We start from the raw sequence: 18,942 nt of genomic DNA, 5'->3' as shown, positions 1-18,942 counted from the left end.
CTTTGGTGGAATTTCCATTTTTAGATTACGCCAGGCTCTACAGCCTTTCTTTCTCTGGCAGAAGAACCCAAAAGCAATGGAGTATGTTTTTTTCCCCTTCCCCGGCCCAGCTTAAACAATGACTCACTTGGGCTCTGGGGCTTTGCTTCATACTGTCATTCAGGGGCCACTTTTTACCCTTGTTCTTATTTGCCTTTAGTGTTCTGTTTGCAACCTTTCATTTCCTTTGGCACATGGACTTGCCTGTGAGGTTATTGTCAAAGAGGTATACATCACCCCCAAACTGGAACAGACAATCCAGTTATGTCCCTATGAGCCATTTTGTTCTCATGGCAGCTGATGTAGATCAGAGACAGTACAGAAACAATATCTTTAAGGAAATATAATTCCAAATGTGGCAGGAGAAGTATTCTCCCCAAAAATACAAGTGCCAATGTCATCCAGTTAAAGAATGAAACATTTCCCTCTATCTGAAGTGTTCCAGTGACTGATGAAAAGTCCCTCAGTACATATATGTCGGAGGTGGGAAGCACACAGAGGAATTGGACTCCAAGAGTTTTCAGAAGGATGTGGTTATATGAAGAGATTTCCTCATTGAAAGACTTCATCTAATCTGTAGTTCAGAGTTTGTTGGAGAAAAAAGATTTTCCTCCTTTTGGGCAGTGGTTCTGTCTGGTCTTGAGTTTTCACTCTGATTCCAGCCTTCCAAAAACTATTCATCTAATGATTCCTTGATTTTTCTCTTTGCAGTTTTAACAGTGTGTGTCAGGGAACTCACATTCTCTTTCGGGAATTCAGCTTCATCCAAGCAACCCCTCACAACCGGGCATCATTCTTACGGGCCTTCTGGAGATGCTTCCGAACTGTGGGCAAAAATGGCGGTGAGTCTTCCCAAATTCTTTTCTTGCCTTCCTTTCTTCTAAACTTCTGTCTCTCTTTTGTTCCCATAAATACTGTTTGAGTGACTGCTATTTGAGGCTCTAGGAACACCTTGCTTTTGAGGAGCTATCTGTCTGTGTCACAGACACTACTACCATTACTAGTACCATCGTCATCACAAGGCTACCTATTAGGAACCAAGTGGAGTTCTTAGCACTTTGTGTGCGGTCATTCATTCATTTATTCTTCACAACAGCTCTCCATGGTAGATATTATCATCCCCGTTATAACTAGTGAAACCAGGGCTCAGAGGGGTTAAGTAACTTGACAGGGTTGTACAGCACATGCTGGGGTGGGATCCCTACCTAGGCAGTCTGGCTCTAGAGCCTTTGCTCTTGGTAAATATTAAAATACCATGCCGTAGATTGAAGAAATGGTGCGAATACAAAGAAGGAAACTGCTGAGTGGGGGTGAGGGGACCCTGTGGTTAGAGAAAGGGGAGCAAGTAGATTAGAGGAGGTTCTCCTGAGAACTGGTTGTTTGGTCTAATGTGGGAAGGAAGAGTAAGAGTTATCCACATGGATAAAGGAGAGAAGACATTCTAGTGGAGCATGTGCTGTGATGTAGAGGCATAAAAGAACCTGAGAAGATCAGAATGGCTAGAGTTTGTGAAGGGCATTAGGGGAGATGAGCCTGCGAAGGAATGGAATAGTCAGGTCCTGAAAGACCATTTTTGCCGTAAAAGTAGAAGTTGAATTTTATGCTGTAGGTTAAAGGATTTTATTCAGAAGAGTGGTGTGATGATATCTGAATTCGAGAAAGATCATTTGAAAGGCCATTTCCTATCGAAATGGCTTAGAGGGTGAGTTTGGAGGCAGCGAGCATGGTTAGTTAGGAGACTTGCAGTCGTGAGAAATGACAAGAGCCAAAACTAAGGCAGCATCCACGGAAGGGGCGCTTTCAGAGATCAAATCCAAAGGATTTGGCGATTGGTTTTGGCACATAAGGTGAGTGAGAAGAGCCCTGATAAATTTCCAGGTAATTGTACACTCACACTGTGCCGAAATCATCGCTCCCATCCATCTCCAGAACTTCTTCCCCTTCCCCATTAAGCACTCTCCATTTCCTCCCCTGCCCCCAGCCTCTGGCAAGCCCTGTTCTACGTTCTGTCTCTGAATTGGACTACACTAGGTACCTCGTGTTAGTGGAATCATGTAATACTTCCCTTTTTGTGAATGACTGACTTCATTTAACACAATGTCCTCAGAGTTCATACATGTTGTGACATGTGTCAGAATTGCCTTCCTTTTTAAGCCTGAAGAACACTCCATTGTATGTATCCACATTTTGTTTATCCATTCATCTATCAACAGACACTTGGGTTGCTCCCTCCTTTTGACTAATGTGAATGAAATGGCATGTTAAGTTTTTGAAAAGTTGAAATTTCTAGGGACACAGTGAAAACACTCCATGAAGCAGCAGGTAATACAAATTAGTTTCTAGAAATACAGATTTGGGGAAGTAGAATAAAGTTTACTAATACCAGATTTTCATTTCACCTTATAATCTTTGAGACAAGAGCTAAATGCACTAGAAAATACAAGTAATTTTTATATTTGCGTACTTTTGGTTTGGCATCTATGATTATATTCCAAGGAAAATTAAAAAAAAAAAAACACTGATTGAAATAACTATTAAATAAAGCAGTTTCTGTAGTGACCCTACCTGAGAGTAGAGAAAGGCCTAAACTATTTCCTCATTTACTTAACAGATATTTCTGGTAGACTTACCACATGCTTGGTGCTGGGGGTATAGTAAGTGAACAGGTACATGCCCTGATCTCATTGAGTTGACAACATCCTCCACCCTGCTCTCATGATGCTACTGCTACTTTATATATAGCTACCGAGCCTTTTATTTCTTTTTTTTTTAACATGAAATTTATTGTCAAATTGGCTTCTATACAACACCCAGTGCTCATCCCAACAGGTGCCCTCTTCAATGCCCATCACCCACTTTCCCCTCCCTCCTACCCCTCATCAACCCTCGGTTTATTCTCAGTTTTTTAGAGTCTCTTATGGTTTGGCTCCCTCCTTCTCTCTCTCTTTTTTTTTTTTTTCTTCCCTTCCCCTCCCCCATGGTCTTCTGGTAAGTTTCTCAGGATCCACATAAGAGTGAAAACATATGGTATCTGTCTTTCTCTGTATGACTTATTTCACTTAGCATAACACTCTCCAGTTCCATCCACATTGCTACAAAAGGCAATATTTCATTCTTTCTCATTGTCAAGTAGTATTCCATTGTATATATAAACCACAATTTTTTTATCCAGTCATCAGTTGATGGACATTTAGGCTCTTTGAATAATTTGGCTATTGTTGAAAGTGCCGCTGTAAACACTGGGGTACAAGTGCCCCTGTGCATCAGCACTCCTGCATCCCTTGGGTAAATTCCCAGCAGTGCTATTGCTGGGTCATAGGGTAGATCTATTTTTAATTTTTTGAGGAATCTCCACACTGTTTTCCAGGGTGGCTGCACCAGTTTGCATTCCCACCAACAGTGCAAGAGGGTTCCCATTTCTCCACATCCTCTCCAGCATCTATAGTCTCCTGATTTGTTCATTTTAGCCATTCTGACTGGCATGAGGTGATATCTCAGTGTGGTCTTGATTTGTATTTCCCTGATGAAGAGTGACGTTGAGTATCTTTTCATGTGCCTGATGGCCATCTGGATGTCTTCTTTAGAGAAGTGTCTATGCATGTCTTCTGCCCATTTCTTCACTGGATTATTTGTTTTTCAGGTGTGGGGTTTGGTGAGTTCTTTATAGATTTTGGATACTAGCCTTTTGTCCAATATGTCATTTGCAAATATCTTTTCCCGTTCCGTCGGTTGCCTTTTAGTTTTGTTGATTGTTTCCTTTGTAGTGCAGAAGCTTTTTATCTTCATGAGGTCCCAATAGTTCATTTTTGCTTTTAATTTCCTTGCCTTTGGAAATGTGTCAAGTAAGAAATTGCTGCGGCTGAGGTCAGAGAGGTTTTTTCCTGCTTTCTCCTCTAGGGTTTTGATGGTTTCCTGTCTCACATTCAGGTCCTTTATCCATTTTGAGTTTATTTTTGTGTATGGTGTAAGAAAGTGGTCTAGTTTAATTCTTCTGCATGTTGCTATCCAGTTCTCCCAGCACCATTTGTTAAAGAGACTTTTTTTCCATTGGCTGTTCTCTCCTGCTTTGTCAAAGATTAGTTGGCCATACTTTTGTGAGTCCAATTCTGGAGTCTCTATTCTATTCCACTGGTCTATGTGTCTGTTTTTGTGCCAATACCATGCTGTCTTGATTACAGCTTTGTAGTAGAATCTCAAGTCTGGGATTATGATGCCTCCCACTTTGGTCTTCTTCTTCAATATTACTTGGCTATTCAGGGTCTTTTGTGATTCCATACAAATTTTAGGATTGCTTGTTCTAGCTTCCAGAAGAATGCTGGTACACTTTTGATTGGGATTGCATTGAATGTGTAGATAGCTTTGGGTAGTATTGACATTTTAGCAATATTTATTCTTCCAATCCATGAGCATGGAATGTTTTTCCATTTCTTTGTATCTTCTTCAATTTCCTTCATAAGCTTTCTATAGTTTTCAGCATACAGATCTTTTACATCTTTGGTTAGGTTTATTCCTAGGTATTTTATGATTCTTGGTGCATCATAAAAGCCATTTGTGAAAAGCCCACAGCTAATATCATCCTCAATGGGGAAAAACTGAGAGCTTTCCCCCTGAGATCAGGAACACGACAGGGATGTCCACTCTCACCACTGTTGTTTAACAAAAGGAAATCAAAGGCATCAAAATTGGCAAAGATGAAGTCAAGCTTTCACTTTTTGCAGATGACATAATATTATACATGGAAAACCCGATAGACTCCACCAAAAGTCTGTTAGAACTGATACATGAATTCAGCAAAGTCGCAGGATACAAAATTAATGTACAGAAATCAGTTGCATTCTTATACACTAATAATGAAGCAACAGAAAGACAAATAAAGAAAGAAAAAAGAGGTTAGAGTGGGAGAGAGCCAAAGCATAAGAGACTCTTAAAAACTGAGAACAAACTGAGGGCTGATGGGGGGTGGGAGGGAGGGGAGGGTGGGTGATGGGTATTGAGGAGGGCACCTGTTGGGATGAGCACTGGGTGTTGTATGGAAACCAATCTGACAATAAATTTCATATATTTAAAAAAAAAAAAAAGAAACTGATCCCATGCACAATTGCACCAACAAGCATAAAATACCTAGGAATAAACCTAACGAAAGATCCAAGCCTTTTTTTTCCTAAAACTCTGTCTACCTGGTATTTTATTAGATCATTTCTACTATCCTAAGAAATAAGTAAGGTAGGTATTATTGTTCCCATTTTATAAATAAATTGTGTAACTTGCAGAAGGATTGCAGAGTAAGTAAGTAAGAAAGTTGGAAATAGAACCCAGATTTACAAATATGCTAATATGCTATTTCTGCTATTTTTATTACTCCAATCATGACTTCTATGACATGTAACTTAAAAGATTATCCATCTAGGGGCGCCTGGGTGGCTCAGTCGGTTAAGCGGCCGACTTCGGCTCAGGTCATAATCTCGCGGTCGGTGAGTTCGAGCCCCGCCTCGGGCTCTGTGCTGACCGCTCAGAGCCTGGAGCCCATTTCAGATTCTGTGTCTCCCTCTCTCTGACCCTCCCCCATTCATGCTCTGTCTCTCTCTGTCTCAAAAATAAACATTAAAAAAAAAAGAAAGATCAAAAAAAAAAAAAGATAAAAAAAAAAGATTATCCATCTTTTTTTTTTTAATTTTTTTTTTAGTGTTTATTTATTTTTGAGACAGAGAGAGACAGAGCATGAATGGGGGAGGGGCAGAGAGAGAGGGAGACACAGAATCGGAAGCAGGCTTCAGGCTCTGAGCCATCAGCCCAGAGCCCGACGCGGGGCTCGAACTCACGAACCGTGAGATTGTGACCTGAGCTGAAGTCGGACACTCAACCGACTGAGCCACCCAGGTGCCCCAAGATTATCCATCTTAATTACATTATTGTACAGAAAGTACTTAGTGTACTGAGAAAATAGCATCATCTCCTTTACAGAAGATATGCACTAGTGGACAAAAATCAAAGTGGACTCGATTTTAAGTGAACTACCTCAGAGAAACTAACCCATTGGTCTCTACATAAACAAAACTTGGGAGCTGTGAGTATACAGGTGAAGTCTGTAGTATTTCCTCAGAACCCGTTTTTCCCAATCCTTTCCCAGTCCCTTAGCTGGTCAGCAAATATTTACTCAATACTCACTATATTGCAGAATGGTACATACAGCGAGGGCTGGTTTCTGTGAAATAGGCGCATGGAGAGAAGTATGGAAAGCAGTCTTAAGGCATCCTCAATTCTTTTCCTGATTTGGAAGCGGGGCCTCTTCAAGAATGTATTTACTATCACAAGGGATCCATATAGCATTTGGACTCTGAGCAGATGTGGGTTTCTTTACCTTTCTTATAGCAGCTGCCAGTGATTCATCCAGCTGCTAAGAGGAAGCAGCTCCAAGTTCTCCCTGTTTTTCCTGTGCCATAAACAAGATCTAGATTTTATGCTGGATATCGATTGTTATGCTTCTTCTTAATCAGACAGCCTCTGAGTTCTTAAAGACCAAATGCAACATTTGCATCTAGGTGATCCTAAAATCTTTGGTTAAGCCATGTTTAACATATTCTCAGTTTCTTCCAGGAAACTTTAGAACATCTTTCAGTCCTGGAATGTGTGAGTCCCCAGTTTTAATCCAGAATGAGCAAAAACACTCAGAGGCAAAGTTCCAACAGAAAGTACTTATTAAGCCCCATTTTCTCAATTAGAATGCCACGTACTCGGCTCCTGCTTGATAGAGCTGCTACTCTATTGTTCTTCTGCAGATAACTTCCTTAGAACATCATGTACATATTTTAGCATTATCAAGAAGAAATTAGCTCTTCTGGGAAACAGCAAAAGAAGAGCAGAGTTGCAGCATAACATATCTAAAAATGAAGCCACCTGTGGAAAACTAAGGACCTGATCCCTTCTGGCAAGAAACAGTTTGTCCCAGTTTTTAGCAAGTATAGGGATGTAATGTCATTTCTGCATGACTGAGTCCTGAATGATGCTAATTTTCCTGTGTCTGAAATTCAAATAACCTCATGAAGATTATAGTGAACCTCTTGCTATCAAGGCAACTTTAGAGTCTTGGAAGCAAAAAGATCTATTCATATGTAATAGGACTTTAAAATTCAACTTCTCACTTTGGTATTTCTTTCAATGTGAAAAATTAATCTCAATTTTCAAGTCTGGCAAAGATTAAAATTCCCTGAAGGAAATCTTCACTTCTGCTTAGGGATATTAGCTCAAAAGAGCTTTTGTCCAAGGTTTGTTTTTACAGTTTGTTAGAATGTAATTTTGAGCTTTGTGCTTTTACAAATGAGTGTGTGTGTGTGTGTGTGTGTGTGTGTGTGTGTGCGCGCGCGCGCATATTTCATTTAATAAAAGAATGAGGGGGCACCTGGGTGGCTCAGTCAGTTGAGCGTCCGACTTCGGCTCAGGTCATGGTCTCACAGTTTGTGGGTTCGAGCCCTGCATCAGGCTCTGTGCTGACCTCTTGCTCAGAGCCTGGAGCCTGCTTCTGATTCTGTGCCTCCTTCTCTCTCTGCCCCTTCTCCGCTCACGCTTTGTCTCACTCTGTTTCTCAAAAATAAATAAATGTAAAAGTAAAATAAAATTAAAAAAAAGAATGAGGAGCACTTCCTCTTCTGCCCTTGAGGAAGTACTTACTAAGGGAATTGTCACCCTGCCATAAACAACTAGAAAATTAGACACTGTATCTGAAACAACTCTTTGAGACATTGAACAGTTAGTATGGGGCTGTGGTCTCTGAGAAGCAGTTGCCAAACAGCAGTATAGGAGAGGAGATCTAAAGAGCCCAGCAGTCTTACTCAGTTGAGGAGGCAGAGATTGGGGTTTGGAGAAGCCAAAGTGGCCAGAATTTGCAGGGCAGAGAACCAAAGAGGAAGGAGTTGCTCAGTAAGCTCCAAAGAGCTACAAGTGGGTATTTGAGTCTCTGGCTACAAACTCTGCACATGTGTGGGTTGGAAAAAGAACCACCAGAAACCAGTAGGCTAAACAATTCCTGGAGTATGCTCAGGGGTAAGAATAGTTCACACTGCTGCTGGCCAAAGTGGAGAAACCTCAAGGTACACAGGGCATTGACATTTGATAGAGTCCTCAGCAGCCCCAAAAGAGAAGGGGTTAAACTGATCTCTCTGCAAGGAAGTTAACTGTATACCAGACCAAAATTCAATACTCTTTAGAGGAATACAGTAAAATCTAGCACTCAATAGCATAAAATTCACAATGTCTGGCATCCAATTAAAAATTACCAGACATTAGAAGAAATAGGAACATATGACCCATAACCAGGAGAAAAATCTATCAGTAGAAACACAGACCCAGAATCAAAGACCTTCAAATAGTTATTTTAAATCATATAAATATAATCAAGTATGTAAAGGAAAACATGCATATAATTAGGAGATAAATGGAAGATACTAAAAAGATCCAAATGGACTTTCTAGACATAAAAAATACAACATCAAAAATGAAAATAATGATAACAATAGCAATTAACATTTATTAAGTTGCTTCATATATACAATATCTAATTTTTCTTCACAATAGTGCTATGTGTTAGGTAGATACTTTTATTTTCACTTTTACCCAGAAAATGAAACTGAGATTTAGAAAGTTAAAGAACTTGTTCTAGGTCACAGACCTAGTAAGTGAAAAAAACCAATGCTGAAGAAGCCAGAAACCTGACTAGAAGGAGTACTTTTTTTTTTAACGTGTTCTCCATCAAATAGTGTGTGAGATGCTTGAAATACAACTGAGTCAATGACAATACTTGCCCTCGAGGAGCTCATATTCCAGTAAAATAGTCTGGAAATTGTTTCCCCAGAGTATAAGTGATTATTAAAGCCATGTAAAAGATTCAGTGATGGTACAAGGGCAGAAATAGTTCTGCAGAAGTTAGGAAAGGCTATAAAGGAATAAAGATAGTTGGGGTGGATCTTGGAGTGGTAGAAAGCTGTTAAGCAAATAAGGAGTATATTCTAGCAAGAAAAAAACAAGGTTTCTGAAAGTATGATGACATGAAACAAAATATTTCCTTTGGGAAGCAGTAAGAAATTCATTGTGGCTGGTGCTTAGTACCTAAGAAAGAAACATCATCACAGCCAGTCAGTACGGCCTTATCAATTTGTGTGGTATTTTCACATATGAGACTGGCAAAAGCATGGAAAATAGAGTGAAAGGTGGGGATAGTAAGACCATTTAGGAGCCAGTATAGCAGAACAGGAAGTGGAAGGGAGATGAAGAGCTATTTAAGGTTGGTTTGACAGGACTTGCTGATTGGGTGTGGGGTGTGAGAGAGAAGAGTCAAGAATGATTGCCAGGGGCACCTGGCTGGCTTAGTCAGAAGAAGCAACTGTTGATCTTGGGGTTGTGAGTTCGAGCCCTATGTTGGGTGTAGAGATGACTTAAAAATAAAATATCGGGGCACCTGGGTGGCTCAGTCAGTTGAGCTTCCAACTCTTGATTTCAGCTCAGGTCATGATCCTAGGGTCGTGGAATCTAGCTCCGCATTGGGTTCTGTGCTCGCTGAGCGTGGAGTCTCCTTGATATTTTCTCCCCCCTCCCCGCCCCCGTCTCCCTCCCTCTACCCCTCTCCCCGACTCATGCTCTCTCTTTCTAAAAGAATAAACAAACATCTTCAAAAAAAAAGAATGAATGCCAGAATCTAAATTGTTGCCGATTTCATCCCTCCCTCCCTTCCTTTCTTCCTTTCCTTTTTTTGTTTTTGTTTTTGTTTTAATTCTTTCACTTTTTATGTTTTATCCTGAATTCACTGTGATTTGTCTTCATGGTCTAGGTATATTCACTCATTCAACAAACATTTATGTATTAGTTGCTACTGATAAAGCAGTGAGTGGAACAGAAATTCCTGTTCTCATGGAATTTGTGGTCTGATAATCAGAGATCTGAAAAAAAAAAAAAAAATCCCTGCATTCATGAAAGAAGATCACATTCTGGGAATCAGAGACTTACAGTCGGTCTATATAAATCATATGATAAAAACTGTTTTTCCTAAAATACCTTTGTTATGGTGGCCAAAGTGATCTCAAGGGAAAATGCAGACAACTTAGGCTGAAATAAAGCTTTTGGTCTGACTTCTCTGTGTAACTGCCTCAAACTTCCACCTGATTTTGCTGGTCACTAATCCTCATCCTCACTACTAAAAACCATCCTGTGAGGATTAACAGTGTTTACTTCACGAGTGGGTGGCTGTCTTGTTTGAAATATTAAAGAGTATTTGTTACTTTAGTCATTTTTTAAACAAACAAACAAAAATCCTTCCATGTAATCTCTTCGGTCCTGTGGTTTCCTTTGGCCCGTCCTCTGCACCTGCTCCCCCAAGAGCTCCACGTCTCCATGTTTGCCCCAGAAACCTGATGTGGCCAATAAACAACTTCTTCAACCCCAAGTTCCTGGTTCCTCTCCCCATTTTACTTATTTCTTCTCTATTCTGATTTTCTTTTCTTTTTCCATTTTTACTTCCTTCTTCAAAACCTTTTCTCCAGGGAGAACGTTGACATTTGATGTCACCTCAAATCTTTCACCTCTCTACCTCTAGTAACTTTCATCTTTCCCTCTTTTTAATGTTCCTTTATTTTTTTTTTTTCCTATTTCAATTATTTGGGGGCTACCACACATGTCACACAAGCATTCCCGGAATGCTTTTGTCACCATCTCCTTTCGTACCCCACCCTCCGTGCCCTCCATGCATAATACCCTTAGGTTGCTAAACTCTCTTTATCCTTTTAAGCCTTAGTTTAAAGGTCAGCTCCTTAAAGGACCTTTTCTCTTTCTCCCTTCCTGGTCTGAATTAGATGCCTTCATTATTCTTTTGCAAATCATCCTGTAACTTTTAGTCATACTGTTTATTACAGTTTCTGACTAAATATTTTTTGAATGGCCCTTTACTTAATGTCTACCTCCCTTATCAAATTGTAAGCTTTATGAGGGTAAGAAGCTTGTTTGCTTTGCCAGTAACTGTACTCTTAGCACCTAACATACATAAATGATTTCTTTTATATTATTTAATACGAAGGCCCATCACTTCCCAATCCCTATGTAATCTGTGATTATTGAATGGATTATATTATCATCTCTTATATTAGAGGGTAGGGTTGCTTTTGAAAGAACTTTATACTCTTTTCAAATTTGTATGGAGCCTTGATTTAAAATAATAATAGCTGCTACTTATTGATCACCTACTATATGCAAGGCACTAAACTTCATGTTCAAAGTGCCCCTCTAAAAACTGACCCATTCAAAGCTATACAATATCAATTGACACCTAATTAAAATAATATTCAGTATCCTCTGGTGCTTCCAAACAACGATTCAAAGATTTAGATCATGATCTGTATGCAAACGTTAAACATTGGTGAGGATCTAACTAATAGTACTACCTCCATTTCTTTTGTATTCTGGGTGTCACATTTATGCTGTGAAAGAAATCGCAAACTAGTGGTCATCTGACTACACAAGCTTTGGCCTGCAAGTTACATTTTCTTTGGCTTGCACTGTTAAGAATATTTTTTTTAAGTAGATGCCAACCTTTAACATAAAAATCTCAATTCAACTTCACTTAAAGAATAGAAAATCATGGGGCGCCTGGGTGGCTCAGTTGGTTGAGTGTCTGGCTTCAGCTCAGGTCATGATCTCATGGTTGGTGGGTTTGAGCCCCATGTCTGGCTCTGTGCCGACAGCTCAGAGCCTGGAGCCTGCTTGGGATTCTGTGTCTCCCTCTCTCTCTGCCCCTCCCTGCTCGTGCTCGCTCGCTCGCGCACTCTCTCTCTCTCTCTCTCTCTCAAAAAACGAATAAGCATTAAAAATTAAAAAAAAAAAAAAAGAAAAAAAAGAATGGAAAATCATCCCGATACCACGCCCACATTCCAACAGGGAGGCGGTTTCCCCGGGGCGGAGGTGCAGCTGCTGCCTTTAGACAGGGCATGTGGTGGCCTCAGATTTACCGCCATCCCCAGCTGCCTTGCTTCATCTGCTTATGTTTCCTGCCTGGCCCCTGTAGGCATTTGAGTTTGCTACCATTGCTACAATGCCTTGGTACATTTGTAACCTCTTGAAAGGTAGAGTTACACGCTTAATTCAGAATGAGGAGTCAGGAGCTGATTCCTCCACTAGATTCAGTTTCTCTTTTCTCCTTGTTACCATGATGTCTCAAAAGATGTTCAAACAGGAAAGGACCTTAGCAGTCATCTTGTCTTGCAACTAGGTCTAAGGGTTTTAAAATATATTTATCCCTTGATTGTGGTCAAATATATATAACATAAAATTTATCATTCTGACCACTTTTTAAATAGGGAAATCTTCCTTGGTGATAAAATATAAATAGCATAAAATTGAACAGTTTGACCATTTTTTAAAATGTTTGTGTTTGAGAGAGACAGAGAGAGGGAGACCGAGGACCCAACGCGGGCTCTGTGCAGACAAGCAGCAAGCCCGATATGGGGCTCAAACTCACGAACCATGAGACCATGACTTGAGCTGAAGTCAGATGCTCAACTGACCGAACCACCCAGGTGCTCCAACATTTTAACCATTTTTTTCTTTTCATTTTTTGTTTAATGTTTATTTATTCGTGAGAGATAGAGACAGCATGAGCATGGGAGAGACAGAGAGAGAGGGAGACACAGAATTGGAAGCAGGCTCCAGCCTCTGAGCTGCCAGCACAGAGCCCAACGCGGGGCTCAAACTCATGGACCGCAAGATCATGACCTGAGCCGAAGTCGGATGCTTAACCGACTGAGCCACCCAGGCGCCCCCGTGACACTTTTAAGTGTACAGTTCAGTGGCATTAACTACATTCACATTGCTGTGCAACCATCACCACCATCCATCTCCCTCTTTTTTCATCTTCCCAAACTAAAATATTTTACCCACTAAGAAATTACTGCCCATTTCTAGCCCCAGATTTTGTTTCCTGTCTCCATGTCTTTGACTATTCTAGGTGCCTCATATAGGTAGAATTATGCAATATTTGTTCCTTTGTGTCAGTTTCTTAAACCAAGCATGATGTTTTCACAGCTCATCCATGTAGCATGGGTCAGAATTTCTTCCCTTTCTGGGGCACCTGGGTGGCTCCCTCAGTTGAGCATCCGACTCTTGATTTCAGCTCAGGTCATGATCTCCCAGTTCATGGGTTCGAGCCCCACGTTGGGCCCAGTGCTGACCGGACCGTGCAGAGCCTGCTTGGGATTCTCTCTCTCTGTCTCTTTCTCTCTCAAAAATAAATAAGTAGGCATTAAAAAAAAAAAAAAAAAAAGAATTTCTTCCCATCCTACCCATGGTGTGTATATATCATACTTTGTGTATCCATTCATCTGTCACTGGACACTTGTGTTGCTTCTACCTTTTGGCTATTGTGAATAACACTGCTGTGAACCTGGGTATACAAGTAGCTATGTGAATACCCTGTCTTTGGTTCTTGGCCATATACTTAGGAGTACAATTGCTGGATCATATGATAATTCTATGTTTAATATCTTCTAAGGAATTGCCAGACTGTTTCCGACAGTGGCTTCACCATTTTACATTCTTACAGGCAATTCACAAGGGGTACTATTTCTGCAGATTCTCACCAACCCTTGCTATTTCCTGTTGTTCTGATAAAAGGCATCCAAATGGATACAAAGTAGTATCTCATTGTTTTGATTTGCATGTCCCCAATGAGTAATGGTGTTGAACATTTTTTCATGTGCTTGTTGGTTATTTGGGTTTTTTTTTTATGAGTTGCATTTAAAAAAAATTATTTTAATTCCAATGTAGTTAACAAACAGTGTTATTTTAGTTTCAGGTGTACAGTATAACGATTCAACAGTTCCTTATATTACTCAATGCTCAGCAGGATAAGTGTACTCTTGGGGTGCCTGAGTGACTCACTTGGTTGAGTGTCCGACTCTTGTCTTGGCTCAGGTTTTGATCTCGTGGTTCATGAGATTGACCCCCAAGTCAGGCTCTGTACTGGTAGTGTGGAGCCTGCTTGTTCTCTCTCTCTGTCCTTCCCCCACTTGTGCTCTCTCTCTCTCTCTCTCTCTCTCTCAAAATAAATAAACCTAAAAAAAAAAGATAAGTGTACTTTTAATCCCTTTCACTTATTTTGCCCATCCTCCCACCCACCTTCCCTGTGATAGCCATCTGTTTGTTCTCTATAGTTAAGAGTCTGTTTCTTGGTTTGCCTCTCTCTTTTTCTCCTTTGCTCATTTGTTTTGTTTCTTTTTTTTCTTTTTTCTTTTTTCTTTTTTTAATTTTTTTTAACATTTATTTATTTTTGAGACAGAGACAGAGCATGAACAGGGGAGGGGCAGAGAGAGAGGGAGACACAGAATCTGAAACAGGCTCCAGGCTCTGAACTGTCAGCACAGAGCCCGACGCGGGGCTCGAACTCACGGACCGTGAGATCATGACCTGAGCCGAAGTCGGACGCTTAACCGACCAAGCCACCCAGGCGCCCCATGTTTCTTTTTTTTCTTAATGGAGGTTGTTTAATGTTCATTTATTTATTTTTGAGAGAGAAAGTGTGCGAACAGGGGGAGGGGCAGAGAAAGATTGGAGAGAGAGAATCGCAAGCAGGCTCCTCACTGTCAGCACAGAGCCTGACACAGGCTGGATCCCACAAACTGTGAGATCATGACCTGAGCCAAAATGAAGAGTTGGATGATTAACCAAATGAGCCATCTAAGTGCCCCTCATTTGTTTTGTTTCTTAAATTCTGCATATGAGTGAGATCACATGGTAGTATCTTTCTCTGATTACTTATTTTACTTAGCATAATACTCTCAAACTCCATGTTATCACAAATGGCAGATTTCATTCATTTTTATGGCTGAATAATATTCCACATCTTTTTTACCCATTTATCTATCGATGGACACTTGGTTGCTTCCATAGTTTGGCTATTGTAAATAATGCTGCAATAAACATAGGAGCACATATATCCCTCCAAATTAGTGTTTTTGTATTCTTTGGATAAATACCCAGCAGTGCAATTACTGGATCATAGGGCAGTTCTATTTTTAATTTTTTGAGGAACCGCATACTGTCTTCCACAATGGCTGCACCACTTTGCAATCCCACCAATGGTGCACAACGGTTCCTTTTACTCCATATCCTCATCAACACTTGTTGTTTCTTGAGTTTTTGATTTTAGCCATTCTGACAGGTGTGAAGTGATATCTCATTGCGGTTTTTATTTGCATTTCCCTGATGATGGGTGATGTTGAGCATCTTTTCATGTGTCTGTAGACATCTGTATGTTTTCTTTTGAGAAGTGTGTAAGTCCTTTGCCCATTTTTTAATAACATTGTTTGTTTTTTTGTTGTTGAGTTGTAGGAGTTCTTCATATATTCTGGATATGAATCCCTTATCAGATGTATAACGTGAAAATATTTTCCTTCATTCTGCAGGTTGTCTTCTTGCCTTTTGTTTTTTTAAGTTTATTTATTTTGAAAGAGAGTGAGAGTCTGAAGCAGGCTCCACACTGTCAGTGCAGATCCCAACGCAGGGCTCAATCTCACAAACCATGAGATCATGACCTGAGCCAAAACCAAGAGTCAGACACTTAACCAACTGAGCCACCCAGGTGCCTTTGTATTCTTGCCTTCTTAATGGTATCCTTTGGTGCATAAAAGGTCTTTATTTTGATGAAGTCCAGTTTATCTGTTTTTCCCTTTATTCTTTGCTCTTTTGGTGTTATATCTATGAAATCATTGTCAAATCCAATGTTATGAAGACATTGGGTTGTTTCTTTCTAACAGTTTTATAGTTTTAGCTCTTCAGTTTGGTCTTTGATCCATTCTGAGTTAATTTTTATTTTCGTTTTTTTAGAGAAAGAGAGGGAGAGAGAGAACCGGGGTCTGGGGGAGAGGTAGAGGAAGAGGGAGAGAGAGAGAAGCCCAAGCAGGCTCCATACCCAGCACTGAGCTGGAAGCAGGGCTCCACCTTATGACCCTGAGATTATGACCTGAGCTGAAATCAAGAGTTGGACACTTAACCTACTGAGCCACCCAGGTGCCCTGAGTTAATTTTTATATAAGATCAACTTCTTCTGCGTGTGGATATCCAGTTTCCCAAGCACCACTTGCTGGAAAGACTTGCTGAATAGTCCTTTCCCCAATGAATGGTACCCATGTTGAAAATCAATTGACCGTAGATGTGAAGGTTTGTTTCTGGGCTCTCTCTTCTATTCCAGTGGTCTATATGTCTGTCTTTATGCCAGCACCATACTGTTGTAAGTACTGTAGCTTTGTTTTAGGTTTCAAAGTTAGAAAGTTTGAGTCTTCTGACTTCATTCTTCTTTATCTAGATTGTCCTGGATATTCAGGGCCCCTTACAATTCCATATGAACTTGAAGATCAGCTATTCCGTTTCTGTGAAAAGTCTGTTAGAATTTTGATAGGGATTGTGTTGAATCTGTAGATTTCTTTGGATAGTATTGACATCTTAACAATATTAATTCTTCTGTTATTTAACAAAAACTCAACTAAGTGAATTTTAAAGATCTAACTGGCTCTATTAATAGATTCATGAATCAGGCATTATCCCTTCTAACAAATTTAGGGGAGCTTTGTTGAATTGCTGAAAACAAAAAAATAAAAAATGTCTTTAAAGGTAAAGAGGGAGCAGAAAAAAGGAAATTATTAGCAAAAAATCCATTGTTTTAGGCAAGGCTCACTCTCCTAAGGGGACCAGAAGGGGCCTATCGGTAAATTTCCTTATACTGACCCAGTAATTCCCATGGTTTACTGGTTAAAAGTTACATTTCTGGGGGGGTTGAAACTGCATTTAGGTTAGGTATTAAGTCTTGGTTTACTGATATGGGACTTTAACATAAGTGACACCATTTGGGGCCTATGATTTTCTTCTTAACATTTCCTATCCATGAATAAAGGATGTCTTTCCATTTAAGTCTTCTTTGAACTCATTCAGCAGTGTTTTATAGTTTCCAATCTGCAAGTCTTCTACCTCCCTGATTAGATTTATTCCTAAGTATTTTAGTCTTATCATGCAATTGTGAATGAAACTGTTTTTCTTCGTTTCCTTCTCACATTTCATTGCTACTTTATGGAAATGTAATTGGCTTTTGTATGCTGTTTTGTATCACCCATCCTTTGCAGATTCATTTACTGTTGTAATAATGTGTGTGTGTGAGAGAGAGAGAGAAAGTTCTTAAGGTTTTCTATACAGAAGATGATGTCATCTTCAAATAGAGATAGTTTTGCCATTTCCTTTCCAACTTGGATGCCTTTTATTTCTTTTTCTCACTTAATTGCTCTGGTTAGAACTTCCTGTGCTGTGTTGAGTAGAAGTGGCAAAAGCAGGCATCCTTGTCTTGTTCCTGATGTTGGATGGAAAGCTTTCCAGTATTTGGTTTTAAGATAAAAGCTTGTCAAGAAAATTGTGATTCACATAGATTATTAGCTGCAGATACTTACAGATTTGTTTTATAACATCTTGACATCCAGTCAAAAAAATTTTTTTTCATTTAGTTATATGTCTAAATGTTCCAAAAAGGAGTGATAGTAAATTGTTGTGTCAAAGCTGAACAACCAATGGACCTGCCAATTGCTCACATTCCTAATTGTTGAGTAATCACTGGAGAAATCAATGAAAAGTTTTCTCAGTTAGTTTAAAATTTTTATTCTTTGGAGAAGAATAAATGTGTCTTATATCATTATATATGAAATAACTGGTGTTATTTCTTTAAAGAATCAGATACCTCTGAGGCTGCTAGGGATTGAATTGTGTACCCCAAAATTAGTGTGTTGAAGCCCTACCCCCAAGGTGACTATATTTGGAGGGAGGGCCTATAAGGATGTAATTAAGGTTATATGAAGTTATAAGGGTAGGGCCCTGATCCAAAGGGATTAGTGTCCTTACAAGAAGAGACACCAGGGAGCCTGTGCCCTCCTCTCTTTGCTGTGTGAGGACGCAACGAGAAGGTGGCCTTTTTCAACCAAAGAGAGACACCCCCAGACACTGACCCTGCTAGACTTGCAGTCTCCAGAACTGGGAGAAAATAAATGCCTGTTGTTTAAGCAACCCAGTCTATGGTATTTTGTTATGGCAGCCCAAGCAGACAAATACCAAGGCCATCATTTTTACTCAGTTTCAGCAGAGAAAAATTAGTTTTATTTTGCATGCTGAGTCCAAAACCCGTTTTGATTTTATCACTAACATTTTATCGGAAGCCATAAGTATGGCAGTGTTGTAAGCCTTAACTGAGCTATTTGATTTATGTAAGATATCAGAAAGCTTTCCAGGTTGATAAACCTATATTTAATGAATTTATTTAAGGTAGAAATGATAGCAATTAATTTTATTTGACTATTGTTCTGACAACTGCCTTATGTCAGTTAAAAAACTTTAGTATAAAAGAATAAATTCTGGTATCACTACTGATAAGTCTGAAGGGTCTGCAATCCAAAAGCCTTCTCCTAATAAAATTTACAGTCCATCAGTTTGTATAACATTTATCCTATAGTGTTTTAAAAAAAAAATGCTCACCTAATTTTGTCTGCTAGTGTTTATCTACACAGCATCTGAGGACCTTTGAAGGCCTGGCCTTTGCATGATCCACGACTCCATAAATTTTCTCTGCCATTGTTCTTCCAGTCACAGTACAAACATGACTGTTTTTTGTTTTTTTTTTTTTACCTCTTTGTTACTATCTTAACACTTGGAGCCTTCTGTTTTATAATTATCAAACATTTTATAAAGTAAAAAGTCTGCTTTTGTTCCATAACCACATCACATAGAAGGAAGTAAGAGGAGGACTTGATAACATCTGTATTCTCACCCAGCAGAATTTAAAGGTTTTATGTAATTTCAGCCTTTATATCAATATAGACCTGGATTAAAAAGAAAAGAAAAAGA

General features: G+C 39.6%; 1 protein-coding gene across 4 annotated transcripts in view; it reads left to right on the top strand.

Moving 5' to 3' along the window:
• Positions 1-18,942, top strand: part of CSTPP1 (centriolar satellite-associated tubulin polyglutamylase complex regulator 1) — a 202,791-nt gene that overhangs the window by 84,713 nt on the left and 99,136 nt on the right. For 3 of the 4 annotated variants that reach the window (XM_019412361.2, XM_053899763.1, XM_019412363.2), the window contains exon 3: positions 751-881. The exons of the other annotated variant lie outside the window; for it this stretch is intronic. In XM_019412361.2, the coding sequence (XP_019267906.1) occupies positions 751-881 (131 nt within the window). The remainder of the gene's footprint in view (positions 1-750; positions 882-18,942) is intronic. 4 annotated transcript variants of the gene reach the window in all.

Source organism: Panthera pardus, unplaced genomic scaffold, assembly GCF_024362965.1.
Source record: "Panthera pardus isolate Hobbes unplaced genomic scaffold, ASM2436296v1 HiC_scaffold_12, whole genome shotgun sequence".
Classification (NCBI taxonomy): domain Eukaryota; kingdom Metazoa; phylum Chordata; class Mammalia; order Carnivora; family Felidae; genus Panthera; species Panthera pardus.
The sequence above is the reverse complement of the archived record's forward strand: the minus strand, read 5'-3'. Positions and strand labels throughout refer to the sequence as shown.